Raw genomic sequence first — 13164 nt, forward strand, 5'->3', positions numbered from 1 at the left:
TGTTCCTCTACCTCCGCTCCGGCTTGGCAAAACCGGAAAGCCCCATCGTCTGGTCTGAAAATAACAAAAACTGTTTCGCCCCTCACCCAGTGGGGAGTTACTTAGTGGACACAGTTTCTAGGGCAAAATGACAAATATTCCACCGGATGGAGACTCCATTTCTTCTAGTTTTTCACTATTTGTCGTCGCCATCACGGTGCCAACTCACTACTGCCGCGCAGGACCGCATTAATAGAGCATTAGTCTCGTTGGGTGTTATTCAAGCCCGGCGACATTGGAAGCGCTGTTTTGTCTTCAACCAGAAAAAGTGTCTCCATCCGGTGGAATATTTTTCATTTCGCAATAGAAATGTATTTTAAGCTTGTGGTGGGGGGCTCAGACTGCGTCTACTAAGTAGAGTAAGCTTTCAACTACCCACTGATAAAAAGGTATCCCCACTGATACCTTTTTTCGGACCGGGCGACAGGGCTTTCTGGTTTTGCCAAGCCAGAGCGGAGGTAGAGGGAACATAGCGTTAGGGAGAACTCCACTAACGCTATGGACCAGAGCTAACCTCTACATCTGATTCCCAGATGATGCCTAGTTAATTATGCTCTGTGTTCCAGTGCATAACTTAAATGTTAACCTTTTCCTTCTTTTTTTTGTAGGTCCCAAAGGTGAACGAGGTAGGTCTTTGTTTTTCAGTTTCTGTATTATTTAGGCTATGCATTATTTAAAGGCACAACTAAATCTGTATGACATCAATTAATTATACTTTTTATGCATTATTGCAACTGGCCTGGCCTGATGCTCTCTGAATGTAGGCTCAATAGCACTGGTATGCCTGTCTCCCTGGCTACTTTGGCCTAGTCTGACACATGGGAATTGATTTTTACTAATCAGATTTGACCCAAATACCTGATGGTTTGAACTGAGATCTAATATTCTAAAGATATGTCTCAGCCTGAACTCTCACTGAAGCCTGATTTATACTTTGTTGTATGGCAAACAATTGCTGATCTACAAACTCACAAGTATTGTATCGCAGTGTGTTGTGAGCTTCAGTACGCATAAATTAATCACAATCACCTGTGTCGTTATGTCATTACTACAGTAACCAAAGCAGATACTGTAGGTGGACGATTGTCTCAATACCCTAAACTGATTTGATCAATAGCAACAGCCAGGGACGTGCTGGGCCCCTGATTCAGCCCGGGAAAAAGAGTTGGAGAGGCCCTCATTGCTGCTACTCAAAGATTTGCCATTTCAGATCATGACAAGTGACAAGCCAATTACATGAGTTATATTTCGTCGTTGTCGGGTGGAAACCTTGTGTGTCAAAAACCGTTTGTTTTGCATTTATCATTTTCAAAATGATTTAAACTAGTGAAAACAGCCGATCGACAAGCACACAACGCCTCGCACGATCTGCTGTTTTCACTACTTTTGTGCGACGGCCTTGTATGATGAAGCAGGGCTTTGCTTTGCGAAAAAATCTACAAATTTGAAACTTGGAGATACGAGGTTTCTGCCTGACAGTGACGATTTACTTTGTTGGCCGCCCAGCCCCCAAAATGGAACGAAGGCAGACATTTTATTTTTATTTTTTTCCTAATGGCCGGCCTGGACCGGCCGTGAATGAACCGCCCGTTCGGGAATTGTCCCGCTTTTCCCAATGGCCAGCACGTCCCTGCATTCAGCCCTAAAGATCACATATAATAACAGTGGGGACAGTCAGTCCTAAAGATCACATTTGAGAAACAAATTGTCTTTGCTTCCAGCTTGAACTAAGCCTGTTTGTCCTGCTCAGGTCTGCCTGGTGCTGACGCTCACGTGCCCAAGCTGTCGTTCTCGGCTGCTCTCACCATCCCCATGGAGAGAGCTGCCACCATCGTCTTTGACAAGGTCTTTGTCAACGAGGGAGACTTCTATGATCCAAGGACAGGTATGACTCGCATGGATAATTAAGTAATTCGTCTAATTAGTTTGACTCTGGCCACTTGTGACTGCTTAACCCATTGTAGATCTGAGGCCGATTCTAAAAACGCCTTCTAAAACCTAACCCACGTTTTTTGAAAACCTTCAAATTCTTATTCAAAAACGTTTAAATAAATTATGTTGCTTTTACAACTAATGAGACACAGAGGTGGCAGCCTGATTGAAAAGTATAACAACGTATAGGTTGCAGCAGGACTAAATGGGTCTTCAGACTCACACCACAACTGTGCTGCCAGTACTTAAACGCAACTCTCTGTTCCTCAGGTGTGTTCACTGCTCCTGTGGACGGCCGTTACTTCTTCAGCGCCATCCTGACGGGCCACAAGAACGAGAAGATCGAGGCGGTCCTGTCCAAATCCAACTACGGCATGGCCCGGGTGGACTCTGGAGGCTACCAGCCCGAGGGCCTGGAGAACAAGCCTGTAGCCGAGGCCAAAATCACACCCGGCTCGCTGGCCGTGTTCAACATCATCCTGCCGCTGCAGGCCAGAGACACCGTGTGCATCGACCTGGTCATGGGCAAGCTGGCACACTCCGTGGAACCCCTCACCATCTTCAGCGGAATGCTGCTCTATGAAGACATGTGATTGACTCCCCCGACCCCGCCCCCATCCCCTCATCCCCCCCCGAAGGAGGGACAGGCTCATGATGTCACCACCCTACCTCAACTTCTCTTCCTGGACCTTTGCGAAGGACACGAGGAACGGAGTGAGAGAGGGAATGGTGGCAACAGGAAGGAACAAATGAAGAGAGAGAGAGGGATGAATGCTATTATGGGACTCTCACTAAGTCTCACTGTGTTCATATAGTGATGTCTGGTTTATAGAAGCAGCAAACAAACACAACGACGGGACCAGAGAATGTGAACCGCTGACTTTTTCTTCGGCCATTAGTTGACATTGTAAACAAAGGTAAGCCGGAACTAATGGCATAATGTATGACGTCAAGTCGGTCTTGTATCATTTCTGGCCTTAAGAGAATGATGAGAACTGATGAACAGTTTGACAACAGGATATAGAACAGGAACTGAGCAGAGACCTTTGTCCTTCGTATTCTAACCCATCGTCCAGCATTTTGTGATGTGTCCCCCACACAGATTTGTACTACTGCAGGAATTTTATATTGTGTTGTTTTTCTATAATTATTTCAATGCCTGAATCTCTATAAGTCACTCCAGGCATGGGTTATGAGTACAACAGCTCATCATGGAATCCATGTACCAAAGACGACCACGAGGTCTCCATGCCTTCCCATGCAGCGGTTTTGCTGCAAAGTGCTATCCTGCCAAAGAGCCATGGCCTGCGTTCTGAAGCTTCAGCAAGAGGGGTATTCCAGAACCAGTTGTGCCTTTTTAAATCACAGCAAAGTTGTGTTTCTCTCACTTAACGTGTGTTCCCAGAGAAGCACTATAAACCACTTAAGTCCTATTTCAAAAAATGCAGAAAATAGCTTATAGATGTGCTATTTTTGAATTGTTGACGTGTTTTATTTTTTTATTGACACATTTGTAAGAGTACAGCAGACCATTGTGGTCCATTAAACATTCAACACTCAAAGAACTGGACAAGACAACAGTGTGTCAGACAACGATACAACATTTGTAAAAAGCAAGTCATGATACGTGGTTGGGTATACTTTGTCATACAATGGTGTCGCTCAAAAATAGGATTTTCAAGCCTGTTATTGTCAGCGACAACACCACCATCCAACAGTATATAAATTATTACTCTTAAGGCGTTTTGTGTCCGCCAGGTCTTTGTTTTAAAGCTAGCAGTGCTCTACACAACTGCAACATGTGCCACTGTTGCTGTGCAGCTGTTAAAACCCCTTTGAAGTGCAATGCTGCTTTGGTTAAAAGGTTTCTTAACATCTCTGAATGTTTTAAATATGCTAAGCTCCCTTGACAAGATACAGCAATCTGTCGTTTCCAAAAAGACATTAGCGATGCAACGAGAAGTTTTTATAGGTTTTTATAAATACAGGCCAACACCAACAGTTTAGGTTTTGAGTCTAAACCAAAGTTCATTTATTTAGATCTAGTCTGGAGAACAGGAAAAGAGAAGGAAAGTCACTTAGTAGCTTTGCTGTCGCTGGTTTGTTTTCCATTGAAATGAATTCACATTGTGAATGTTTGTTTTGTTTGTTTGTTTAATTAAGGTGCACCTTTATTGCTCTTTGTGTATGTGTTCTATATCCTGCCATGTGACCTTTGGTTCAAATGTCCAACATTTATTGAACACATTTTGCAACACATGTTAAATATGTAGATAGATCCCAAAGAGGTCAAAATTGCAAAAAAAAAAAAAAAAGAAGAAAAAAAAAGACATCCAACAAAGAAACATAATAGAACTTGTGACATTGTTAATTCTAAAGTTCTAACAACTTTATAATTAATAACAGAACAACAAAGGAAATGCCATGCCGTTTTAGCCACTCCTTATCCTTCCATTATAATGAATGCTTTTAAAATCAAAACCGTATTACTCCATAAAGGAAATTCCATTTGCATACATGGTTCCCAAAACAAACACATGGCAAATCACCACAACATACACTATACTATACACTACACACCTACAAAACATTCACCTATACCTGCCACTGTCTAGCTTGGTACAGTGCATAACTCCAAATTCATAAGATGCTGTATATGTGTAAATTAAATTAATGCAATAGCATCTAAGACAACAGTAGAGGGTAATTGGCTCATACTGTACTCTGTATGGCACAGAGTCCATCTAGCTCAGTTGTTCTCAAAGCAGGGTCTCTCAGGGTTCCTTGAAGGGGTTCCAAATGGACCCTTATATGTCTGTAACTGTGAGAGTGTACATTTGTATACTCACACAATTGGAGGTGCTTGGGGGAAATTAAGTTTGAGAACCACTGATCCAACGCCATCATCAAGTAGCCTATGACCATGCAGAGACAGGATTACGACTAAAGCTGCTAGAGGATTTCAGAGGCTAAAATATCTGCTTTCTGCCACCATGAAAATCTCCTCATGCAATCTTCTCCACGAACAAAGGGCATTTTATTGCCTTTTATAGGAACTTTAGCCTCTCAGCTAGGAAGGCTGCTATGCACAAGAAAAACACACTGTGTATGCCAGTGTAAGCTTCCAGTAGAGGATGGAGTTATGTAACCCACTACAGTGAAACTCTAAGGGAAACATTTGGAATGAAGACGTGATAAACAAACATAGTCTCTGTATTCTCAGTATTATCGCTGTGTCGGGCAGAAACCTTGTAGCTCCATATTTCAAAAAAATATTTTTATGTTTTATTCTTTCGTTTTTTTTTTTTTGTAAATGAATGCTTCACCGTACAAGAGTGTCACACAAAGGTTGTGAGAATAGCAGATTTATAGGCTCACAACATGTCATAATGTGACGTGTTGTGAGCATGTAGACTCGGCTATTTTCACTATTTTAAAATGTTTTTAAAATAATAATAAAGGAGCGATTTTGGGCATACAAGGTGGAAACCTTTTATGTCCAACCCGACAGCAATGACATGAGGTCTAGTAGTTTCTGCAGTGCAGTGCAGGCCCCCTCCAGTGGTGGAAAGTAACTAAGTACATTTTTCTTTACTGGGGTATTTCAATGTTGACCACTTCAGCTACAAGATACTTTGCCGATTTAGATTAGGATTACAAAACATACATTAACCAATTAAGCCCTATTTTATATTTCAGCTATTCAGAAATAGCTGATCTAGCTCCGGGATGCCACAATTGAGTACTTTCACTTTGGTACTGCAAGTATATTTTGATGCCAATGTTTTTGTACTTTTCCCAAGTCTAGATTTGCTATACCGGCCTTTTACTTATAACAGTATTTTATTTTGTGGTACTTTTGCTTGAGTAAAACAATCTGATTACTTCTTACACCACTGGTTCCCCCCCACCCCTCCTTTCTTTAGCCACACGATAACTAGAACTGTTGCCAAGGGTAACAAAAAGGCAGCCAATTATAAACAAAGTGCTCTGCTTTCCTTTAAAAGGCCAATTTGCTGTCATTAATGGAGGGAGATAGGAGTGTTTACACAGGGTTGTAAATAGGATGTCCCTCATTCAGGAGAGTTATGATAAGTCACAGACATGGTCCAACAAGCCCCCATCAGACTTAACTGAAACATTGTTTTGCAATACTTCATGGTTTGTTTTTATCAGCTTCAGGGTGCGGTTCATGACTGTTCGTATAGGTCCCGCTTTGCTCTGAAGGGTTTTATTTTCCAATAGTGAAAAGCAAAAATCTGTCATGTCAAATGAAACCTAACGCACATTGACTGTGGGTGCTGGGCTATTAGGGCTAAAGAGGCTAAACACAAAAGGGCTAGACCAAAACTATGGTAAAAAGACCAACTGTGGATCTTCAGGTCATCCCTGTAAAAAGAGTAAATTAGAACAATGTAGTGAGTTATTTGAGATGGTTTATCTTTTCCTCCCTTCTCACCACCTCCTCTCCTCCCTCTCCATGTCCCCCATCCTTCCTCGGCCCCCATCCTCTCACCTCCCCCTTTCTCTCCATCTCCCCGGTCCTCCCTCATTCCCTCTGTATAACCTTCAATCCATCAAGCAGAATTACAGTAAGTACTGGCATTGAGTGATTGCTCCACTAGGTCACATTCAAAAGAGCATGTTACTATTGCAACTGAGTGTGTATTACATAGCTGTCTTTATTATTACTTGTGCCAGCAGAAGGCGCAAGTACTGAGTTTGGTGTATCTGTGCATCCTGTGTGTCTGTGTTTACGTCATCCAATGGGAAAACCCTTGAAAAAACACAGGGGGACATCACCAACCCGGTGACGTCACCACCAACACCACCAACAATTGTGACCTGGTATAAATAAGAAGGCAAAAGTTGGCACCTCAGCCACCCACATACATACAGACAGCACTGAACAGCATCGACCGCAGTACTTGCGCGCTCTGCTGGCGCACAAATAGGCCATATATGGCCACGAGTGCACAAGACGCAAGTTGGCACCTGAAAATATGATGTTTCGTTGCAGTCTGTGAGTGATCAACATCTTCTGGAGGGAGGTATTATGCCTGCTCACCCCCCCATTAGCAGAGGCCGTTTCAATGGAAACACAGTAGCATCGCCTAAGGGAGACATTGGTCTCTTTTTAAGCACGACACAATAAAATTCTCAGTATTCATTCTCCATGTGACTCAGAGAGGGTACAAATGTAACCAAATGGACTCTATTGTATACTCTTACCTAGAAGAAGCAGTCGGATGTGGGTGTCGGACATTAAAACTCACCCATTCAGCCATAATAAAAAGCCATAATTGTATGTGATAAAGTAGGCGTACCTCATCCCAAAAGAGCTGGCAGGTAGAGGTGGAAGGATGAATACACCATTACGACATACTGTTATGAGATATGTAATGTAAGACAACAATTTGACTTGTTCCTGAGATGACTGCGTGGCACAAATCCTGAAACATTTGATTTCATTCAATATTATTTCTGTTACTAAATGGTGGATGTACAATAAACAGAAAATTATTCAATGATGTTATGCCACGAATACCACACAAGTTTGCTACTAGTTTCACATTTTGTAGTGCCATGCTTACACTCCTTCGCTCTCCTAAAATCCTCAGTGTTCATTTGCAAGACAGTGTACAAACATTTGTACACTCTAAGAGTTAAATAAATACTGATGATTTTATTGTGTATGATTTTAATATGTGTTATTAGCCTCATAGTTCATGTTTTCATCCTCTACTGTACATACCGAGTCTGTCACTATGTCCAGACAGCTGCTGTTCAAGCGGCCTGTATCTGTGTCAAACCTTATTTATAGGCTACTTTGCCACACAACAATGTTGATTGATGAAATAGCACATTTCAAAATGACACAGTTGTGCGAACAAATATAGAATAGACACGTGTCGTTGGATGTGCTTGGAAAAATAATGATTGATTTACTTATAGTCAATATATGACAACAGAATGATATGCCAAAAACAAGTCATTGTTCATGCATAAAGCCAAAACAAATGCAGTATTATGATAACCAAGACCCCAAACATTACTTCTAACGTTTACTCGCCCTGTGATGTCTTGAATTTGATATTTTTTGTTCATAACATTTGATTCCTTTACGCTTAAGGAGGAGTCCAAAAAATAAGAAAATACAATTCAATAATGAATTGAAGTAAAACAGCTTCAAAACAGCTTGCAGTGTTTGTGCGTGTGTGTGTGTGTGTGTGTGTGTGTGTGAATGAGCTTCTGTTGAAGCCACGGGCACAGCCAGGCACTCTTCGTTTGAACTGGAAGTAGTATAAAAGGTTTATTTTCTTATCTTATTTTGCAAACACTGCGAGCCAAAACAAGAGGATTTGATCACACACTGACTGTTGTTTTGAACTTTATAAACAGATTATTTATAGTTTTGCTGATGTTAATCTTGGCAAGTATTTTCTTATATTTTGTTTTCATTCATTCACCGTAAAGGAATGCTATAAAGATTCTCCTTGTATTCAAGACGTTATGGGGTGAGTAAACGTCTACATTGCCATAAACATAGCAATACGTCAGTGAATGCATATTGACCATATGAGCTGTGCTTTAGGAGTAGAGCATAATGTATTTTCTTTCTTTCCCAACTGACCACATCTGTATGAATGAGCCAAAAACAGGTGATTTCATAAGCAGAAAACCAAAAAAACAAGCTGTGGTTATCATGCTATGTCTTGCCTTTTCTTTACCACAGTTACAACTGTTAACTTGAATGTGAGACTCAACTCCATGTGTGGTTCAATAAAGATATTTAATTTCAAAGTGTTGTATTCTTCTGTTCAGTATGTAGTGTTTCGTTCATGTGTGGTGGCAATACACTTTCCTACTGTGTCTCTCCTACACGGTCTCCCCCTCAGCTTTCCTACAGTATTTCTCCCCTATAGCATCTACACCTTAGCTTCCTGTCGTCACAATAAAGAAAAGATACATACAGTACAATGAGAATTCTAAGGCTTCCTACAAACAGTAAAGTCATGTATCCTCTCTGTGTCCTTTGAGAATGAGGGGGGGGGGGTCCAATTCATTCTCTATGGAAGTCACATGGTTTCATTTCTCTTCCAAGCCGCTTGGCTTGAATCAAGCTTGACTTCCAGTATGAAAACTGAAAGGTAGATATTTCGATCAAACTGAATAAAACATGGAACAAAAGGGGGCTACTTCTTTGGCCTACTGGCAGTGTGTATACAAAGCTTGGCAATAATAATCACTCCAGTTTCACAGGATTAGCTCCAGACTCACAGATATACAGACCCATTTGTAGATGGCCTGCCTCCCAAAGAAGAGTGACAAGACTGGCATCCACGTACTCTGAGGCCCAACTTGACTGACCTTCATAGTTGCGCCTCAAGTACTTGGAGGCCATTCTTGTCTCATATAGACTGGTCCCCATGACAATTAACTGGAGGTACTATGATGTTAGTCGTTGGGGTGGCTGTAGCTCAGGAGGTAGAGCTGGGTTGGCCAATGATCTGTGGGTCGGAGGTTCAAATCCTGGCTCCTCCTGTCAACATGTCGAAGTGTCCTTGGGCAAGACATTGAACCCCACATTGCCCCCAATGAGTTGGTTGGTGAAAGCTTGCCACCATTGGTGTGTGAATGTGGGAAGTGAGGACGCTGGTGTTGAATGTTCGCCGCTTCACTTCCCAATGTATGAATGAATGAACCATTGTAAAGCACTTGGAAAAGCGCTATAAAAATGCAAAATGCAATTCATTTAGTCATCTCCATAGTAGGTAGTACCCACATCACTCTCTCTGGTTCATAAGTTCATTCTCCACTACAGCTTCTGCATCAATCCTTTCTGGATTTCTTCCTCTGAATAGTCCTCCAGCACTCCAGTTAAATGGTGATTGTGGGTAATGAAGCGCTTCCTCTTTTGGATGCTCGCCTTCTTCCTTTTCTGCCCTGGAAACACTTTACTTCGTCCCTTTTCTTCCATGGAGAAGCCCTGTATCTTGAGGTACTCCTCAATCTTCTCATCATCCAGGGAATCGACTGGAACACTCCTCCACAGCTTCTGGAATTCCTCATCCACCACAAACTGGCTGTGTTTGTCATTGTAGAATAGGACCTTCCTCTTGTCTGGTCTGGTAACAAAGGTGATCTGATCCTCTGAAGCCTTAATGACACTGGTTGAATTGGGCAGGCCCTCCTCTATATCCTCTAGGAAGACTCCACCCAGACCCAGCAGGTCATGTTTTTGCAGCAGCCGCAGCAGGGACTTCTTGTTCTTCAGCTTGTACTTAGGTTTATAAGAAAACTTACCATCCTGCACGTCAATCTTTGGATTCTTGACCAAGTACTCACTGAGGCATTCTTTCTGGTTCATGACAATATCCTGCAGTTTGGTCTCATCCAGGATTTCCTCGAGAGTCAAGAAGTGTGTTTGCCCTCTCTGATGCCTTGTCTTCATGTACTGGTCCATCGTGGCCTGGCAGACAGACTTCAGATTGAAGAAGCCATTACTTGAGTGAGCGTAGTGCTTAGACCCAGATGAACCACTTGAATGAGCATTGTATTTGGACTTTGAGAAACCCTCCTTGTCAACTTTGGCCTTGTGTAAGTCAATGACAGATGGAGTGGACAAAGCTTTCTTCTTGAACCGCTCTCTCTCCCTCCGCAGAGCAGGATCCATCCTTGCTTTTTCTTTGAGACGGCTCCTTGTTTTCAGATATATATATATATATGGTTATGAATTTAATGAAAGATGAATCTTCCCATGTAAGCCAGAGGACAATGCTTCACCCACTGATTGCTCCTCGGAGTCAGAATACTCTGCCTGCTCACTCTTATCTCACTCCTTATATAGGATAAAAGAGTTCTGATCTGTCATCACCCAAAACAAACATGAATTGCTCATGAACAACACCAATTTGAGTCCTGACTCCTGTATACGTCTACATGAATTTCTGATATGGGATCAACTGGTGTGTGTTTCTATTTAGATAGCTTCTTTGAGTTCTATGTTGTTGCGACCGTCAGGTCGCAGTTACCGGTACCTCCGTCAGTCAGTCAGTCCCTCCGTCTGTCCGTCACGTCAAGTCACACTTTTGGCCCTACTCTTATCTCCGGCACCGTTGCCGGAGATCTCCATCAACACAATACCACATGTTTTGCCCGGATAGCTCAGTCGGTAGAGCTCTCGCCTTTGAACCGCAAGGTCATGGGTTCGATTCCGGGCACCGCCAACTCAGCGAATGAGTATCACGGCTTGGCAAGTCGTGCGGCAAGTACTGGGAGCTGATGGTAGGTGTGGCGCTCCACCTCAGCAGTCCATCTCCCAGGGGTCTAGCGCATTGTAACGGGGACAGACTCCCGCGTGTTACCGGCTGATACCGACAATAAGCCACTCCCGACCTACTTGTTGCCCCTATCCATGCCAAACTTTGCACACACACTCCTTGGCTGGCAAACCACAACCTCCGCCCCTGATTTCTCACATTCCCCTCTTCTAGCACCACCATGAAGTTGCTAAGGCCAATTTGTGTATACATGCGACCTGTCACCTGACGGTCGCTTATCTCCTGATTAGGGAGTCTTACTGGTCTTGTATGTTGCTGCGTAGTTAGTTGGTGGTTATCACTGAGAACAGTATTGTCTGCTTTCTTTCCCATCTGAATGGAAGTAGATTCATTCGTATAGATTGGTCAAGGACACACACACACTCCAATTCGACCGGCATTGACCTCCAGTAGCCAGTTTCATTATGTTTTATATTTCTGAAAATATCAAATAAATCAGAAGTTACTTCAATGCATTTTGTGATTGTTCCAGTGATTTGTGAGCCCTTGTTTGAGGGATCGCCATTCACTTCCACCTCCTCCTGTTACGTCACCAGCCATGCTGGTGACGTAACTAATGATCAAAAGTATATATAGCACCCTCCAAACCTCACAGCTGTTATATAAAGGAGGATATTACCTGTAATTAACGGCTGAAAAGGTGGAGCATGATATTGTGAATAAATCAGTTTGATTTGATTGGTAATAATAATCTTTTGCAAGCAAATCACTTTGGCTTTAAGTCTCGCCTATTTCCGTGCAGTATCACACTACAACTACACACAAAATGGCAAGCACAAACCCAGTGCCTAAACTGTATATGTCTGTGATTGAGGATGTTATCAGTGAGGTTCATGGGCTTTTCCTGAATGACGGAGTGGACGAGCAGGTGTTGAAAGAGCTGAAAACGCTGTGGGAGAACAAACTGATGCAATCCAAGGCTGTGGAGGGCTTCCATACTGAAATGCAGGCAGCAGCAATGCAGGCCGCTCAGCAACAGCATCAACAGCACCACCTCCAACAAGCCCAGCAGTATGCGCAGCCAGCACAGGCCCAAGCTGCTCCTCCGGTTATGGGCTTTTGGGCTTATAGAGGGACTCCATACCAACCGCTCATCAATCAAGGCCAGCTCATGCAGGTGGTGCGTGGGCCCAATGGGCTTCAGTACTTCATCCAGCAGCCCCAGCAGCAGGTCATGCTTCAGCAGCAGATGCATCCCGGTGGCGCGCACTCCGCACAGGCCCCTGGCATGCAGCATGTTCTTGCTCCACTTCGTCAGCCACAGCCAATCATCTTTGCAAACAGGGCAGGGATCCAGGGCAGCAATGCACAGGAGATGCCTGGTCATGCAGCAGCTCAGGTCCAGCCGACTCAACAGGGCCAGAGTGCAACTGCACCACAGGCCCCAAGGCAGCCACAAGCCCTACAACAGCAGCAGCCCATGCAGCCTCAGCAGCCCCTTCAGCCTCACCAGCTCCAGCAGCCTCAGCAGCCTCAGCAGCCTCAGCAGCAGTCACCACCAGTGTTTCTACAGCTGGACGGAGCGGGAAACAACACATCCTCGGACGAGGATGATGAGGAAGAGGATTACGATGAAGACGAAGATGATGAAGAGGAGGGAAAGGATAAAGGCGAGGAGGACAAGGGCGGTCAGCATGGACAAGCGGAGGAGGAGGCACCACTGAACAGTGAGGACGACTTGAGTGATGAGGGCCCAGATCAGTTTGACACAGAGTATGTAGTGGTGTGCCAGTATGACAAGATCCACAGAACTAAGAACAAATGGAAATTCCAACTTAAGGATGGAATCATGAATCTGAATGGGAGAGACTATGTCTTCTCCAAGGCCAACGGAGATGCTGAATGGTGA

At 43.5% G+C, this 13164-nt stretch overlaps 3 protein-coding genes across 3 annotated transcripts in view; 2 read left to right on the forward strand and 1 right to left on the reverse strand.

Annotated features, from left to right (window-relative positions):
• The window catches only part of LOC308288626 (EMILIN-1-A-like), a 109698-nt gene extending 100923 nt beyond the window's left edge, over nucleotides 1–8775 (forward strand). Inside the window, exons 13-15 of the mRNA XM_080730097.1 lie at nucleotides 648–665; nucleotides 1790–1924; nucleotides 2242–8775. Of these exons, the coding sequence (XP_080586223.1) occupies nucleotides 648–665; nucleotides 1790–1924; nucleotides 2242–2564 (476 nt within the window). The 3' untranslated portion in view covers nucleotides 2565–8775. The remainder of the gene's footprint in view (nucleotides 1–647; nucleotides 666–1789; nucleotides 1925–2241) is intronic.
• A 1015-nt stretch (nucleotides 8776–9790) lies between these two features.
• Nucleotides 9791–10648, reverse strand: LOC308288627 (general transcription factor IIE subunit 2-like; the record flags this gene model as incomplete). The annotated part of the gene is made up of 1 exon (XM_080730098.1): nucleotides 9791–10648. The coding sequence occupies one exon, from the start codon at nucleotides 10646–10648 to the stop codon at nucleotides 9791–9793; it is 858 nt and encodes a 285-aa protein (XP_080586224.1).
• A 1433-nt stretch (nucleotides 10649–12081) lies between these two features.
• Nucleotides 12082–13164, forward strand: LOC308288628 (transcription initiation factor IIA subunit 1-like; the record flags this gene model as incomplete). The annotated part of the gene is made up of 1 exon (XM_080730099.1): nucleotides 12082–13164. The coding sequence occupies one exon, from the start codon at nucleotides 12082–12084 to the stop codon at nucleotides 13162–13164; it is 1083 nt and encodes a 360-aa protein (XP_080586225.1).

This window comes from Nannobrachium achirus (genome assembly GCF_963921795.1).
Source record: "Nannobrachium achirus genome assembly, chromosome: 7".
Classification (NCBI taxonomy): domain Eukaryota; kingdom Metazoa; phylum Chordata; class Actinopteri; order Myctophiformes; family Myctophidae; genus Nannobrachium; species Nannobrachium achirus.